This window comes from Anomalospiza imberbis, chromosome 25, assembly GCF_031753505.1.
Source record: "Anomalospiza imberbis isolate Cuckoo-Finch-1a 21T00152 chromosome 25, ASM3175350v1, whole genome shotgun sequence".
NCBI lineage: Eukaryota > Metazoa > Chordata > Aves > Passeriformes > Viduidae > Anomalospiza > Anomalospiza imberbis.
The window spans coordinates 5,936,016-5,949,161 of NC_089705.1; the positions used below are offsets into that span (position 1 = coordinate 5,936,016).

General features: G+C 50.1%; 2 protein-coding genes and 2 long non-coding RNA genes across 19 annotated transcripts in view; 2 read left to right on the top strand and 2 right to left on the bottom strand.

Moving 5' to 3' along the window:
* The window catches only part of LOC137462488 (uncharacterized), a 338,602-nt gene that overhangs the window by 18,968 nt on the left and 306,488 nt on the right, over positions 1-13,146 (bottom strand). The window lies entirely within an intron of this gene.
* NCMAP (non-compact myelin associated protein) lies at positions 1,019-7,815 on the top strand. 3 transcript variants are annotated; one of them, XM_068172741.1, is made up of 4 exons: positions 1,019-1,158; positions 5,890-5,974; positions 6,100-6,184; positions 6,608-7,815. In XM_068172741.1, the coding sequence occupies exons 2-4, from the start codon at positions 5,890-5,892 to the stop codon at positions 6,747-6,749; spliced, it is 312 nt and encodes a 103-aa protein (XP_068028842.1). In that variant the 5' UTR covers positions 1,019-1,158; the 3' UTR covers positions 6,750-7,815. The 3 variants fall into 3 exon arrangements, with proteins under 3 accessions (XP_068028842.1, XP_068028843.1, XP_068028844.1); XM_068172742.1 differs by having other exon boundaries at positions 1,069-1,149; positions 5,880-5,974; XM_068172743.1 differs by lacking the exon at positions 1,019-1,158 and adding an exon at positions 3,809-3,937 and having other exon boundaries at positions 5,880-5,974.
* Positions 3,647-9,736, bottom strand: LOC137462418 (uncharacterized). Its single transcript, XR_010993689.1, has 3 exons — positions 9,487-9,736; positions 6,599-6,760; positions 3,647-4,543 (listed from the first exon to the last, which is right to left on the bottom strand). It is a non-coding gene; the product is annotated as an uncharacterized lncRNA (long non-coding RNA).
* SRRM1 (serine and arginine repetitive matrix 1) overlaps positions 9,954-13,146 on the top strand; it is a 27,799-nt gene continuing 24,606 nt past the window's right edge. For all 13 annotated transcript variants that reach the window (XR_010993678.1, XR_010993679.1, XM_068172638.1 and 10 more), the window contains exons 1-2: positions 9,954-10,095; positions 12,601-12,690. Coding sequence is in view for 11 of the 13 variants with exons in the window: in XM_068172638.1 (XP_068028739.1) it covers positions 10,075-10,095; positions 12,601-12,690 (111 nt within the window). In the remaining 2 variants the exon portion in view is untranslated. The remainder of the gene's footprint in view (positions 10,096-12,600; positions 12,691-13,146) is intronic.

Consider the following 13,146-nt stretch of genomic DNA (forward strand, 5'->3'; position numbering starts at 1 on the left):
GTCTTTGTAGTTGTTCAAAACATTTGCTAAATAATTGGATCTGGAAACTCTGGTTTCTGGTGAAAAAGCCTCTGTGGTTGTGTTCTGTGGGTTCTGTGTAGAAATCAGCCTATGGCAGATACCAAAGTGAAGCATGAGCTGTGTTAAGGGCACAAATGTTTCTGGAGGAGGAAAGGGAGAGCTGCAAGGTAAGGAAGGACCTCATTTTTCAGCCCAACTGGACTCTGGTCTTCCCAAAAAATCCACTGCAAATGTTTATGGACCATCAGGGCCCCCCTGTTGCTGCCTTCCATACGGAGGTGGGATTCTGTAAGGAGCAGGCTTTCTCCTGTTTCAGGTTGCTTTATAAGGGAGGTGGGTGATGTGGCTCTGGCTGCAGCTGGGCCAGCTGAAATGGAGAATGGGGGAGAAACATCTGCACAGCAGCTCGACCATCCTAAAGCATGAATGGAGCTTGAATGAGGGCTGTGGCTTGTTCCTGTGGTTTTCTGGTTACCCATGGGAGCAGCATCAGGCCCAGGCAGGGGACAGATCCCTAAGGTGTGATGTCCAGACACCACACAAAAATCCAGACAGGGACAGTGGTCACACTCCTCTGGAGGATAAAGCCAAAGAAGTACAGGTTAAAGGCGAGGATTCCTTTCCAGTTTGATCCTTTTGATTCCACTGACGAGTGGACAAAACCACTCATTCTGTCTTTGGGCTGGATGTGCTTGGGATCCTTCTCCCGACATGCTTGGGAGACCTTTGGGCATCTAAGAGCCGCAGAAACTGGGCTGCTCCCAAAGCTTGGGAACTCTCGCTGTGAGACGGGGGCGTTATCCCAGACTCCTCCATCCCCCCAGCCGCTGCCCGGCGGGGTCGGGGGCACCCGCAGCCCCGCACGGGCCCGGGGAGGCGGCGCCGGGGGCCGGGCCGGGCGGCTCCGGGGAGGCACCTGCGGCGGCGGGGCTGTGCCGGGGCTCCGGCCGCATGGGCATCGGGCTCCCCGCGGCAGCAGCGGGGCTGGGCTGGGCTGGGCTGGGCTCGGCAGCTCCGGGCTGGGGAAGGGGCGGGAGCGGCGGCGGGGGCAGCCCCGCAGCCCCGGCGGGCGGACAGAGCCGGGAGCCGCCGCGGCAGCGCCGGAGCCCCGAGTCCGCAGCATCCTCCGTGAGTAGCGTCGGCTGAGGGTCGGGTGTCGGAACCGCTCTCGAATGGGGATAATTGTAACTTTTCTGCCCTAAAGCTCTGTTCCTTTCTGCCCCAAAGCTCTGTTCCTTTCCACCGCCGGTCCAAGCGGTGGTTGCAGCGCGGTTACTCCGGGTTTGTGTGCGAGGCACTGTGGATGAACCACGGGAAACGCGAGCTCTTTATCGGTACCTCTAAACCAGAAAGAAATAGAGAGCAGATATCCTCGCACGTTCTTCTGTTCAAGTGGTGCTTGAGCAGTTGTTCCATTAATTGGGAGCCCGTAAGGGACGGGACTGGGACTGCTCTGGCGCGGTTTCCTCCCCGGAGAAAGAGAAGCCTGCGCGGCTGTTGAAAGCTCATTCCATCGCCGGCGGTGTCCTTTCATCACTGGGGACGCTGAATCTCTTGTCCTGACTTATTAACCCTGGCACTATAAATATGGGTTTGTTGGTGGTTATTTGTTTGTGGCTCTGGGGTTTTTTGCTGTATACTTTTTTCCTCCAATCTGCTGAGCAGTGTGCTGGAATGAGCTGGCAGAGTAATATTTAACAGGAAAAGAACTCGAAAGCTCAGAGCATTGTTACAGTTCACTGAGTGTCTCCAGCACAGAACAAAACTACACTGGGAACACACTGAAGCTGCTGACAGGTTTAAATGGTGATTTCTGGTTTTTCCTGGTAATTAATGTATTTAATGCCCCAGGAATTCCTTGCTAAAGGAAGCGTAGCTTTTTGTAAACAGCTTTCACTGATGGGATGCATTGTGCTGGGTGGCAGGAGGGGTTGATTTAGTGATTACAAACCAGGAGACAAAGGCAGAGCAGAGACCAGTGACTTCAGGGTCTGACAGAGTTATTGTCCCTCTGTGGGTACCAGATTGGGGCACTGAGGGTTTGCCAAGGGGTTCTGGTGGAGAAAGGCTGCAAGTGTGATGTGTCAGCTGCTGTGTGTGTCTTCAGGGCTCTGCAGAGGGGGAAGGTGCCTCACTGATTCAACAAGTTGGCAGAGGCAAGAAATCCTGGGACTGCCTCCGTGCTGCAGTGTGCAGTGAGAGGAGCTGCATTTCTATGTTGATCCATTGTACTGTGTAGAGAATTTTTAATATATAGAATCACAGAACAGGTTGGGTTTGAAGAGACCTTGAAGCCCATCCATTGCCACCCCTGCTATGGCAGGGACAATTTTCACTGTCCCAGGCTGCTCCAAGCCTGTCCAGCCTGGCCTTGGGCACTGCCAGGGATCCAGGGGTAGCCACAGCTGCTCTGGGCACCCTGTGCCAGGGCCTCATCACCCTCACAATGAAGAAATTTTTCCCAGTATCCCATCTAACCCTGCCTCTGGCAGTGGGAAGCCATTCCCCCTTGTGCTGCCTGCATAAAAAGCCCCTCTCTCTCCTTTTTATAAGACCCTTTAATTACTGGCTTTAAAGAAAATCTATTTGGGCAATGTGCAGTTCACAGTCTGTTTAAGACACTGCTCCTGGGCAAGTCAGTGACAAAAGTCTACCAAGTTTATATTTCCAGGCATGGCTTTAGAAATGAGGGTGTTCCTTTTGGGAGTCCAATTGTCACTTCTTGTCACCTGTGGGAGCTGAGGGGTTTTAGTGCCTCTCATGATCTAAACCAGGTAGGTAAAATTACTGAGGGGTTTTTAGTTGTGCTGCTACTGCCCAGAGCTGCCTGCAGTTTGTGCCACTGTCTCTGCTTGGCAAGGCAATGAACTGCTTTTAGTGTGTGTTTTAGCAGCAGCTCAACCCGGGCAGCTCATGCCAGAACCTGAGAAAATGCTTATGTAAAGGTGCTGCCCTGTCATGGGGACACTCAGGCTCACACAGGGAGGGTTGTTTGCCTCAGGCCACTTTGAACTTGGGCTTTTCTTTCCTCCTTCCTCCCTCTTTGGAGCCTCTCAAGGTAAACCCAGGCACGTTCAGGTCTCACCGAAGGACATTGTGTTTTTATTACTCCCTGAAATCACAGCTTGCCTCCATCCCTGGCGGTGTTCCCGGGGTGCTGGGAAGGTGAGGGCAGGAACAACCCAGCTCCAAACATACCCCACCTTTTTCCAGGTGAAAGCACTGAATCTGTGTCCTCCTAACCAGCACCTGCCTTCCCTGGCAGGGAGCTGCCTCACCAAGCCCAGCCATCCTGGAAACACTCTCAAACAACCCCCTCTGTTCCCTGTGGCCCCCCTGCTGTAATTGCCAGGTGCTGCTGACAGGTGAGCTCTGATCCCCATCTCCTCACAAACAAACCCAGCCCAGCAGGGCCCCTCAGCTCAGTCCAGCAGGGCAGGGGCAGCAGGGAGCCTTTAGAAAAGGGGGAACTGCTCCCACTTGCCAGAACAACCTATCCCCTGTATCTGCCAAGGTGTTTGAAATGGAAACGTGCCCAAAGCTGAACTTTATGGAAACATTTCCAGCTCCATAATGTGGGGATGCAAAAATAACCAGCAGTGTGGAGAGTGAGGGTGAATGAGAGGCTCTGAGAGCCCAGGCAGGTGTGTGTGCACAGGGGGAAGTGCAGCCCTGTGTCATAGACAAAGAATGTCCTGTGATTACTGTATCAAAGTCCACTTCTTCTCCCCTGCTGAATGGCTTTTATCCAGCACTCCTGATTTTCCAAATGTTTTTCTGAACAGAGTAAGATCCAGGCTGAAAATCAGTAGGTTCCCATGGATTTTGCTGGGCTTTGCTGGGTCTTTCTTGCAGCAGAGGCTTGGTCAGGTGTAACCTGCTGATTCACAGGGCAGGAATGGAGCTGGGACTCCAGGTAAGAGCAGGACCAGCACCCTGGCTGGAGACACAGACCTTGCAGCTCTTGATTTGCTACACAAAGCAGAAAAATCCCAACCTGCTGCAGTTTTCAAACTGCACCTCAGATTGTGCAGCCTGCTGGATAAATTAATCCCTTTCATAAACAGGTGGTTTCACTACGACAGTAAAAATTCTTTGGGTCTGGGTGACTCATGCACAAACAGCTCCCCATTCCCAAGGTGGTTTGACCCAGAGGGAAGGCAGGAAGGATGAATATTTCATGGCTTAATATTAATATATTCGGCCTTATTTATTTGGAGTTTTTATTCTGGTAGCCAGAGGAAGGAAAAAAGGCTTCTGTAGGTCTGGCTTTTGCACTGCCCTAGTCAGGAGCCACAAGGTGAGAGCTGGATGTGGCTTTTTCTGAATTATGCCCATAGTCAGAACACTTGATCAGCTTTTCATGAAGAGTCTCTTGAGCCTCTGCTGCCACTGGTAAAACATTTTTCTATATGGGAGGATGGGTGGGGAGACAGGAGCAGCTGTTCCTGAGCTCTGGTGCCTCCCAGGTCCCTCTGAGGTGTGTGTGAACCCTGTGCCGGACAATAGGGCTGGGCAGAGTCTAAACACAAAATATTTCAGCTGATGCTCATGTTGCTGAATTAACTTGGCCTTGGCTAAACAAAGGAATCATTCAGTCACAGGAGAATGACCCAGTTACAGGCTTGTGGCAAAGTTATTTTGGTTTTTAGATTAAAAGAAGAAGACCAAACTTTGAACTTGAGGGGATTGAAGTATTTGAAGAGTGGCCCTTACAGTTCTGATCCTGCATCCCAGTCAGATACCAACCACTTCCCTTCCTGCTGCTTCCTGATCCCTCTCATTCCTCACTGACCTGCTCTGCAGGTTTTTAATTGGTATTAATTTTTATTACCAACTCATTTCCACTGAATTATTTCAGGCTATTGTTTATCTTGTGCTGTGTAGAATTAAAGTTACCATGCCACACAATATCCCAGGGGAGCACCAGAGTCCTGCCTGGTTGTACTGAGCAGCATCTGAAGTAGGAAACTCAGTTCCCTATCAAGTGCTGAAGGATAATTTTCTTTTCAAGGGGCACTTGGAGTGTCTCAGCTCTGGGACTGGGAGCTGAGCTGGTTCCAGAGGGCTCTTTGAAGTGGTGCTCACACCCCTCTCGGGCTGAAGGAGCCCTTTAATGGCTCGGGTTTCCAGGGACACTTGGAAAACCCTTTTAAAACCAGCAAACATCCCGGCTGCTCTTTCCAGATCCACAGTTTTACCCACCAAAACACAGGCATGTTTTCAGCTGTGCCCTTGGAAGTTCATCCACTTCCAATAACAGACCTGATCTGACACTGGGCTGAACTCACAACCTCCTGCCACAGCCACGTTGCAATATCCCTGTTCAGGGGCTGGTGTTTGTCCTGACACTTTTGAAGCTCCAGGTGAAGGGGTTAAATGGTTTTTCTTCTCCATGATAGATGAATGAAGCTCCTTTCAATTCTATTTTATAATGGAGCTTTTAAACCTTTCTGTGATCAGTTTTTCCCTTCCCTCAAGACATCGCTGAATTCTGGATGCAGAATCCTTCATACTTTTTTGCTCAGTGATCTGAATCTCAACCAGAGGTGATAATCTAAAATCCCAAAGCATTTAAAATACACGGTTGTGTAAATATCTTATTTTATCCTATTAACACTGACCAGGGGATATTTTAGCTGGTGGAGCAAGATTGTACCAAAATTTCCATCGTACCAACTTCGAATTTCCATTCCTTCAGCAGGGTCAGGTTTCCATCACAGTGAAAAAATGAAGAACTCCAGTTTAGTGAGCCTGCACTTGGCAGGCTCTGAGCCTTTGGTAGGCAGTTGCCTAATTAGCACTGTGAATTTTGGGTTAATATTTTAGGAATTCACTCCTCTTTTTCCCCTCTGCAGCCAACTCAAGATGACGACGGCCACGCCACTGACCAATAACACTCAGCTCTCAGTGAATGTGACCACAAAGTCTCAAGAACAAAGTCTCTATCAAAGTAAGGAAAGGAGTGGGGTGGTGGCTTTTTTTTGGTTTTAAGTGGACTTTGAACTTATCAGACTTCAAACACTACAACGACAACTTTGTAAACATGGCTTTTTTCCCTTCCTGCTTCTCTCCCAGGTTCTGGAGCAATAGTTGCTGCCATCGTGGTGGGGGTGATTATTATTTTCACAGTGGTTCTGCTCATCCTGAAAACATACAACAGGTACGTGGCCAAGTCAAACCAGGATGAACCAAAGTCTCTGCTCTCAGCTAACAGAGGGTTTGTTGCTGAAAATTTCCAGGAGACTCTAAGCACTGAAGTGCTGATTGCAGTGTACTGACTCTCCCTGTCAGTGCTGTGATTGGATCATAGGAAGCACAAAGAGCTCCTCGATGGAGGCTGCATGGTGGGAGCTCTTTTTAGGGATTCCTGGTGATGCAGGGAAGGTCTGAGTGTGCAGCAAGGCTGCCAGAGGGAGAGCTCGATTCCTCACTTCTCAGAGCTCACATGCTCTGGGAGGACTTTTGGTATCTTTGGGATGAAATCCTGGCTTGGTTTGACTGGGTTGTGTGGGAATCTCCCCAGAACTTTCCCTGGGAGAGGAGAGACCACCCCAGGTGCCAATTCCCCTTTTACCTTTGCCAGGCGCATGCGAGTGCGGCGGGAGCTGGAACCCAAAGCCTCCAAGCTGGCAGTGCCACCTCCTGTGGGGCACAGCAGCCACAGCCTGGCCCAGCAGCCCTCGGTGACCTTCATCCCTGTGGACATCCACCTGCAGAGCAGGTAACTGGGAACTCCCTGCCAGAGAAGAGATGGAATTGTTATCCCAAGGACCTGGCACTCCTCGGCAGAGCTGCACTGGGAACAGCAAGCAGCTGTTATTCCCTCTGTAAACTGATATAAACCCTGGTTTCTTTCTTTGGGAGGAAAAACCAGAGGTCTGGACACTTTTCCTATGACTGAAATAACAGCTGGAGGTCTAGGAATCATCAGGATGGCAGCGAGGCCCATCCTGGGTCTGGATAAACCAGGAAGCGAAGAGGCCCAGGTTTTGTGGAGTTTTTGCTTCCTCAGAGACTTTGAACCCTCTCTGCTCTGCTGATGAACTGGAGGAAAAGTTTGGACATGCCCCAAACTCAGTTTGGACCTGAGCTTGTTACGAGTTACACGCAAGAGGTTTGTGGCTTATTTTATACCTGATGGGTAGTACAGGAGGTATCAAAATTGTATTTATCTTTAGTCATATTTCATGTTTCTAATCTCACATATGTACAGGCTGAGGAAAAAAAAAAGTTACTTCTTATTTCCAAGTATTTTTAAACTGTTTCTATAAACTCTGTAACTCTCCATTTCCGAAGGAACTCGGTGTCTGAGGGGTTTCACTCTCACTTCAGGTTCATGGCTGGAGCTGTCTTAGAATGCTTTGTCTTACACAAAATTTGAGTTCTTTAACCAAAAAAAAAAAAAGAAAAAGCATGGAAATAGAAAAAATCAGCTTGGACAAAGCAAGGGAGGCTCTGTGCAGCCCCAGTGTGCCACTCACCCTGCAAGGTTTTGTTCTCTGGTGCAGCCCAACTATTTTTAGCCATTTTTATTCTCGAAACCAACCCAAAGCGAGGTTGTTTTGTGAGTGTGAGGGCTGTGGGTGTGCAGCAGTGGCACAAAGGAATTCCCAGGGACACTCACAGCCCACGGCGTGGGAACACAGAGCACCATTGTCAGACACTGACTGCCAGATTGTCTGAGATTTTCTATTTCACATTTTTTTCCAATAAGCTTGGATCTCTTGAGCAGGTCAGTTTGACTAACTGGTAATTTTTATTGTGCAGAAACTAAATTCAATTACTTTGCAATATTCTTTTTTGGCTGAAACTGGAGCACGGTTTGGATTCCAAACCAAATATTGAGACAGCTGTTTGTGAAGTTTCTGAATCTCCTTGTAAATATTTCTCTTGTCCTGGTGCTCTACCTTATTTTTTGTGGCAGGGAGGATTGATTTAATAATTCAGAAGGGACAGCAGATGCACATCCAATTTTTTTTTGTCAAAAAAAAATATAAAGGAGCTGATTTTCTATCTCTGGACGTTCTCTGACCAGTTCCATGGGATCAAAATCAAGATTTCTGGGAAAGATAAACCCATCTTACTGTTGTTTTGGTTTTTTTTTTAACATCCCTAGCCAGACCTACTTGTAGCAAGTTTTGTTTACTTTCCATTTGCTTCATTTCAAGCCAATACAGTCCACAAGCAGAGTAAGCAGAACTACTGCAAGCAGTTCCAGTTTCACAGAATTACTATTATTGGCAGCAGAACTGGCTGTTGGGAGACACCAGCATTGCTCCAGCTGAAAAATTCAAATACCAGTAAAATTTGCCTCACATTGGCACCTCCTGGGAGGCCCCACAACCCCTCCTGGCAGCAAAACCACCTTCTCAAGGAACAAAAATCCCTGTTCTGTGCCATTTGCTGTGGATTTCAGCTTTCCAGGAACAATCCCACACTCTCCCTGCCCTGGTAACATCAGCTGCCTCAGGGCTGATCCACCCTGTCCTGACTTGGCCCCCAGGTTCCACTTCCAAACACACAGATTTGGGGAATGCTCCCCTTCAGCTGGCCCTGTCTTGCAAGAATCAACGGTTGTTTTTTTCCTCCTAAAAGTTCTACAGGATCTTCTGCAGGTCGGATCCTCCAGTTGGAATTTCAGTGATCCAGATACTGTGGTAAAATGTTTTAATATTTCACTGCTGGGCAATCCTGACCCCAAAACTCAGCTTTCCCTCCTTATCCCAGCAGAGAGCACGGAGCTCCATCTAGTGTCCTCCTGCCTTCCCTCGGGTTCTAACTCCTGTTCCTCAACAAAAACATAAAGCAATTCCAGCTTCAGCTGTCACCTTTACTAAACTCCCTCATCCACGGGGCCAGGGCTGTTGAGCAGCCGAGTCAAGCACTGTCCCAAGTTTGGCCGTGCAAGACTCAGGTTGTTACAAGGGCAAGCAGATAAAATAGGATCATTTCCCTTGGGTTTTATTGCTGAATCCCATCAGCAATTTATTTCCCAAGAATGCATCAGTAACTCAGCGCAGAAGGAGCCACACAGATCAGTGACCTACACCAGTCACACCAGTTTGTCCAGAGTGGGATGGTGTGGACAGCTCATGACTTGTCCTCAGGACAAGAAAGGCAAGGAGCTGCTGGAGGGGGTCCAGTGGAGGCCACAAAGATGGTTTGGGGTTTGGGGCCTGGAGCATCTCCCTGACGAGGAGAGACTGCGGGAGCGGGGCCTGGTCAGGCTGCAGAAGGGAAGGCTGAGAGGGGATCCCATAAATCCATAAAATATCCCCAGGGGCTGTCAGAGGATGTGCCAAACTCTGTTCAGGGACAGGACGAGAAGCAATGGCCATAAAATAAAACACAACGGGTTCCGCCTCAACGTGAGGAAGAACTTATTTCCATGAGGGTGGCAGAGCCCTGGAACAGCTGCCCGGGGAGGGCTGGAGTCTCCCTCTGGGGACATCCCAAACCCACCTGGACGTGTTCCTGTGCCACCTGCTCCAGGTGACCCTGCCTGGGCAGGGGGTTGCACTGGATGATCTCCAGAGGCCCCCTCCAACCCCAACTCCTCTAGGATTCTGTGACCTCTTCAGAGCCCTGTCTCCTGCCCAGGGACCCCTGTTATGCCGAGAGGGAGCCGAGGGGCCGTTGCCGAGGGGTTGCTCCCGAGGGCTGAGGCGGCTGCGCCCTCACGGACCGGCCCGGCCCCGCCGCCATCCCTGAGGGAGCTGCGGCCGTGAGGGCACGCGAGATCTCGCGAGACACCGACAACAGCAACAGCTGCAGGCGCCGACATCTCGCGAGAGCGCGACTCACTTGACGCCCTCACCCGCCCCACGCGTGCCCGCCGGAGCAGCCGCGCTCTCTCATTGGCCGGGCTCCCGCGCGCGCGCCGCCCCTCCACCAATCAGCAGGCGGCGGAGGGAGACCCTGCCCCCGGCGCGCGCCTGGCCCCGCCCACCCCCTCCCCTCCCCTCCCTCCCCCGGCACGGCTGAGGGGGCGCGCGGTGCACGCCGGGACGGCAGCGCGCGCCGCGGCCGGGAGGAGGCGGAGGAGCCAAGATGGACGCCGGGTTCTTCCGCGTAAGTGCCGGCCCGCGGGAATCCCTGAGGGCGGGCGGCGCGGCGCGGCGGCCCCGCCGGGGCACGGGGGGCACCGCCCGGCCCCGCTGCAGGCCCGCGCTGGGGCCGCGCTGCCCCGCGCGGCGCCGCCGTGCCCCCCCCCCCCCCCCCTCCTTCCCCCGCCGCCCCCGCCCTGCGCAGGCTCCTCGCCGCGGAGAAAATGGCGGCGGGATGAGGCCGCGGCGGCGCGGCCCGGGCGGCGGCGGCGGCGGCGGCGGGGGATCGAGCGACCGCGGGCCGGACTCGGCACGGGGGGGAAGCTCGGCGGGCGCCCCCGGGGCTGCGGCGCTCCCCGGTCAGGCTCCTCACGGGGCCCTGAGCGGGCTCGGCCCCGGAGGTCCCGACCCACGCGGGGCCGTGTCACCGCTGCGACCCCCGGGCTGCCGGGGGGGAGAAGGGGCCGAAGGGCTCTGAGGGGCCAGCCCGGGTTTGCGCTGTCCGCGCTCTTTAGTGGCCACGTTCAAAGCAAAGAAACAACCCTGCCCCTGTTTTTGTTGAGATTTTTTTTTTTTTTTAGAGGATATTAAGTGTATTCATAGGAAAAAGAAGTTAGGCTGTAGCCATAAATTTGCATTTTATTTTTTAATCCTTGAGTTTCTTCTCTAGTCTTACAGCTGTGCTGTATTTTCTGCAGAGACTGTGAAACCTGTGCAGGGTCTTCCTTTTCTGCTTTTTCCTCCATTATTTGGAAATTGCTATTTCCTCCAAATTACCTTATTTTGGGGGTTTCCGTGGTAATTTCTGAGAACCAATCTAAATTTCAAGGTTCATTCATTTGTTCAGCCCATATTATTTTCATTTCCTGCTGCTAGGATGTTTTTAAATAAGGCAGAACAGATAACCCTTCCGTTAGTTCAGTTCTGTGTTCATGGACTAACTTGAGAAGAATAATTGCATATTAAATCTGCGCATGTTCTAGTGCAGTTAAAGTTAAAAGGTTCACAAATCAGGTAGTTGTGATGGACAGCAGGATTACTGGGGCTGAAAACTCTGGATTAGAAATCTAATGTTCTTTTAAACTGGCCTGTGGAAGGTGGCATTTTATAAAAACCAAGGCAGCATGGCACTGAAATGGGGCTGTGAGCAGTTTTATTCTGGATTCCGGAGGAAATGTGAAATGACAGAAATGCAGCAGAGCAGCAATTTGGATTCCCCATACCAGGCAACCTCCTATTTATAATTCTGTCAGTTCTTGACATTTCTGTGAAGTTTCAGTGCAAACATATTTTGTCTGTCTTTAAATTCCTGTAGCCCCCTTGCTCCGTCCTGTTTGGTTCCCTCTGCTGCTTGCCACGTGTTAGCAACAAGAAACTTCCTTTCCGTTTCTCTTCTGGGTTGTGAAATAAATAAAAAAAAAAACCCAAAAGAGCATTCAGTTGTTGAGTGAACTGGCAAGTATTGTGGTGTTTTGGTAAGCCACAGAGCAGACTGCAAATCTTGTAAAGGGTTTTAATCCCTGGAGGTGCCCGTGCCACAGTCAGACTTTAGGATTCCCATGTTCTGGAATAGCAAATGGGAATATCAGTGGATTGTTCCCTTTCAATAACTGGTGACTTTGCAACGTGTTATGTTGCTAATTCCAGGTGCCTTCTGACCAAAGTGAACTTAGAATTTGGGAGTTTCTCTTCTTTATTATCATTTAATTCATTGACAATTTATATTTTTGCTTGCACTGAACCCTGTTCTTCCAGGGAGAATTACCTGTATAAAAATCCTATAAATTCCTGTAAATTACTTTATATATTACTATAAATTCCTAAATAAAATTCAAAGAACTCCTATAAATTACCTGTATAAAATCCCCTGGCTTCCATCAGTGCTTTCCAGAATAAACTTCTCCAGCTGTGGGTTTGTCCTCAGTCATGAGCAGCCCATCAGGGCCTGGATGCAGCCCTGCATCTCCTCTAATCCTGCCTGGTTCTGTTTAATCTCTGCCAGTAAATTTTCCAGAACTGGGCTTCCAGGCCTTTCGCTCCATAGTGAATTAACCTACAGCTCCTGTCCGTGTTAGTGGAGCCAGTTGGTGAACTTTTAACAGAGCAGGATCAATAAAGCGAATTCTTTGTACTTCTCTTTGCCTCAGGGAAGCTGCCCAAAGGTTTCAGAGGTGTCGCTGTAAGCAAACAGCATGTTTTTGTTCCCGGACAGAGGGAAAACACTTTATTTCTTTTATAAAGGAATTAAAAAAGCATTTTCCTGGCAGTTTGCTGCTGCTAGTACTTTAATTTGTGGGCAGTGCCAGGGGGCTTATGACTGAGGTGTCACTGTGGGGCTCAGGAGCTGCCCACCCAAAATCCTCAGCCCTTGGTGAGAGCTCAAATTGAAAAGCACCTGGAAAGGAATAATTGACCAAGAAACAGCCTTACAGATTGGTTTCACTGGTGCACTGTGCAGACATGTGGGAAAATAATCCTTGGAGGTGGTTGAAGGCCCTGCAGGCTGAAACTGTTGTTTGCTGTGCTCCAGGGAACCAGTGCAGAGCAGGACAATCGCTTCAGCAACAAGCAGAAGAAGCTGTTGAAGCAGTTGAAGTTTGCAGAATGCTTAGAAAAGAAGGTAAGTGGGATGGGGGAACAGGGACTCAAACTCACCAGTCAGTTTTCAGTGGATTCACTGGGTATCAGGTGGAGCAGAGGAATGGGAGGAATGTCTTCCCTAAAACCATACTGGAGGATATTTGGGATGTCCTCTTGAGCATCAGATGGAGCAGTGATATCAATGATCTGGTTGATGTACTAAATATCACCAGCAGGCTTTTGTGTAACATACAGCTTCAAAAGAAGTCAGCTTTCCAGCAAATACTGATTAATTTGGAATTCTAAGCATCCTTAAATGCAGCCCCCCAAATTGCTGGAGTCTGGTAGGGGAAGTGGTGAGCCTGGATCAAGACTTCCTTATCGTTCAGTTTCAATTAATTTAATTTCATCGTTTACTTGGGAGTGACCAATAAATCCTACACAGCACAAGTTTCACTTTAATTTTTTTCACCCTCCTCTTGCTGTTACTTTATTA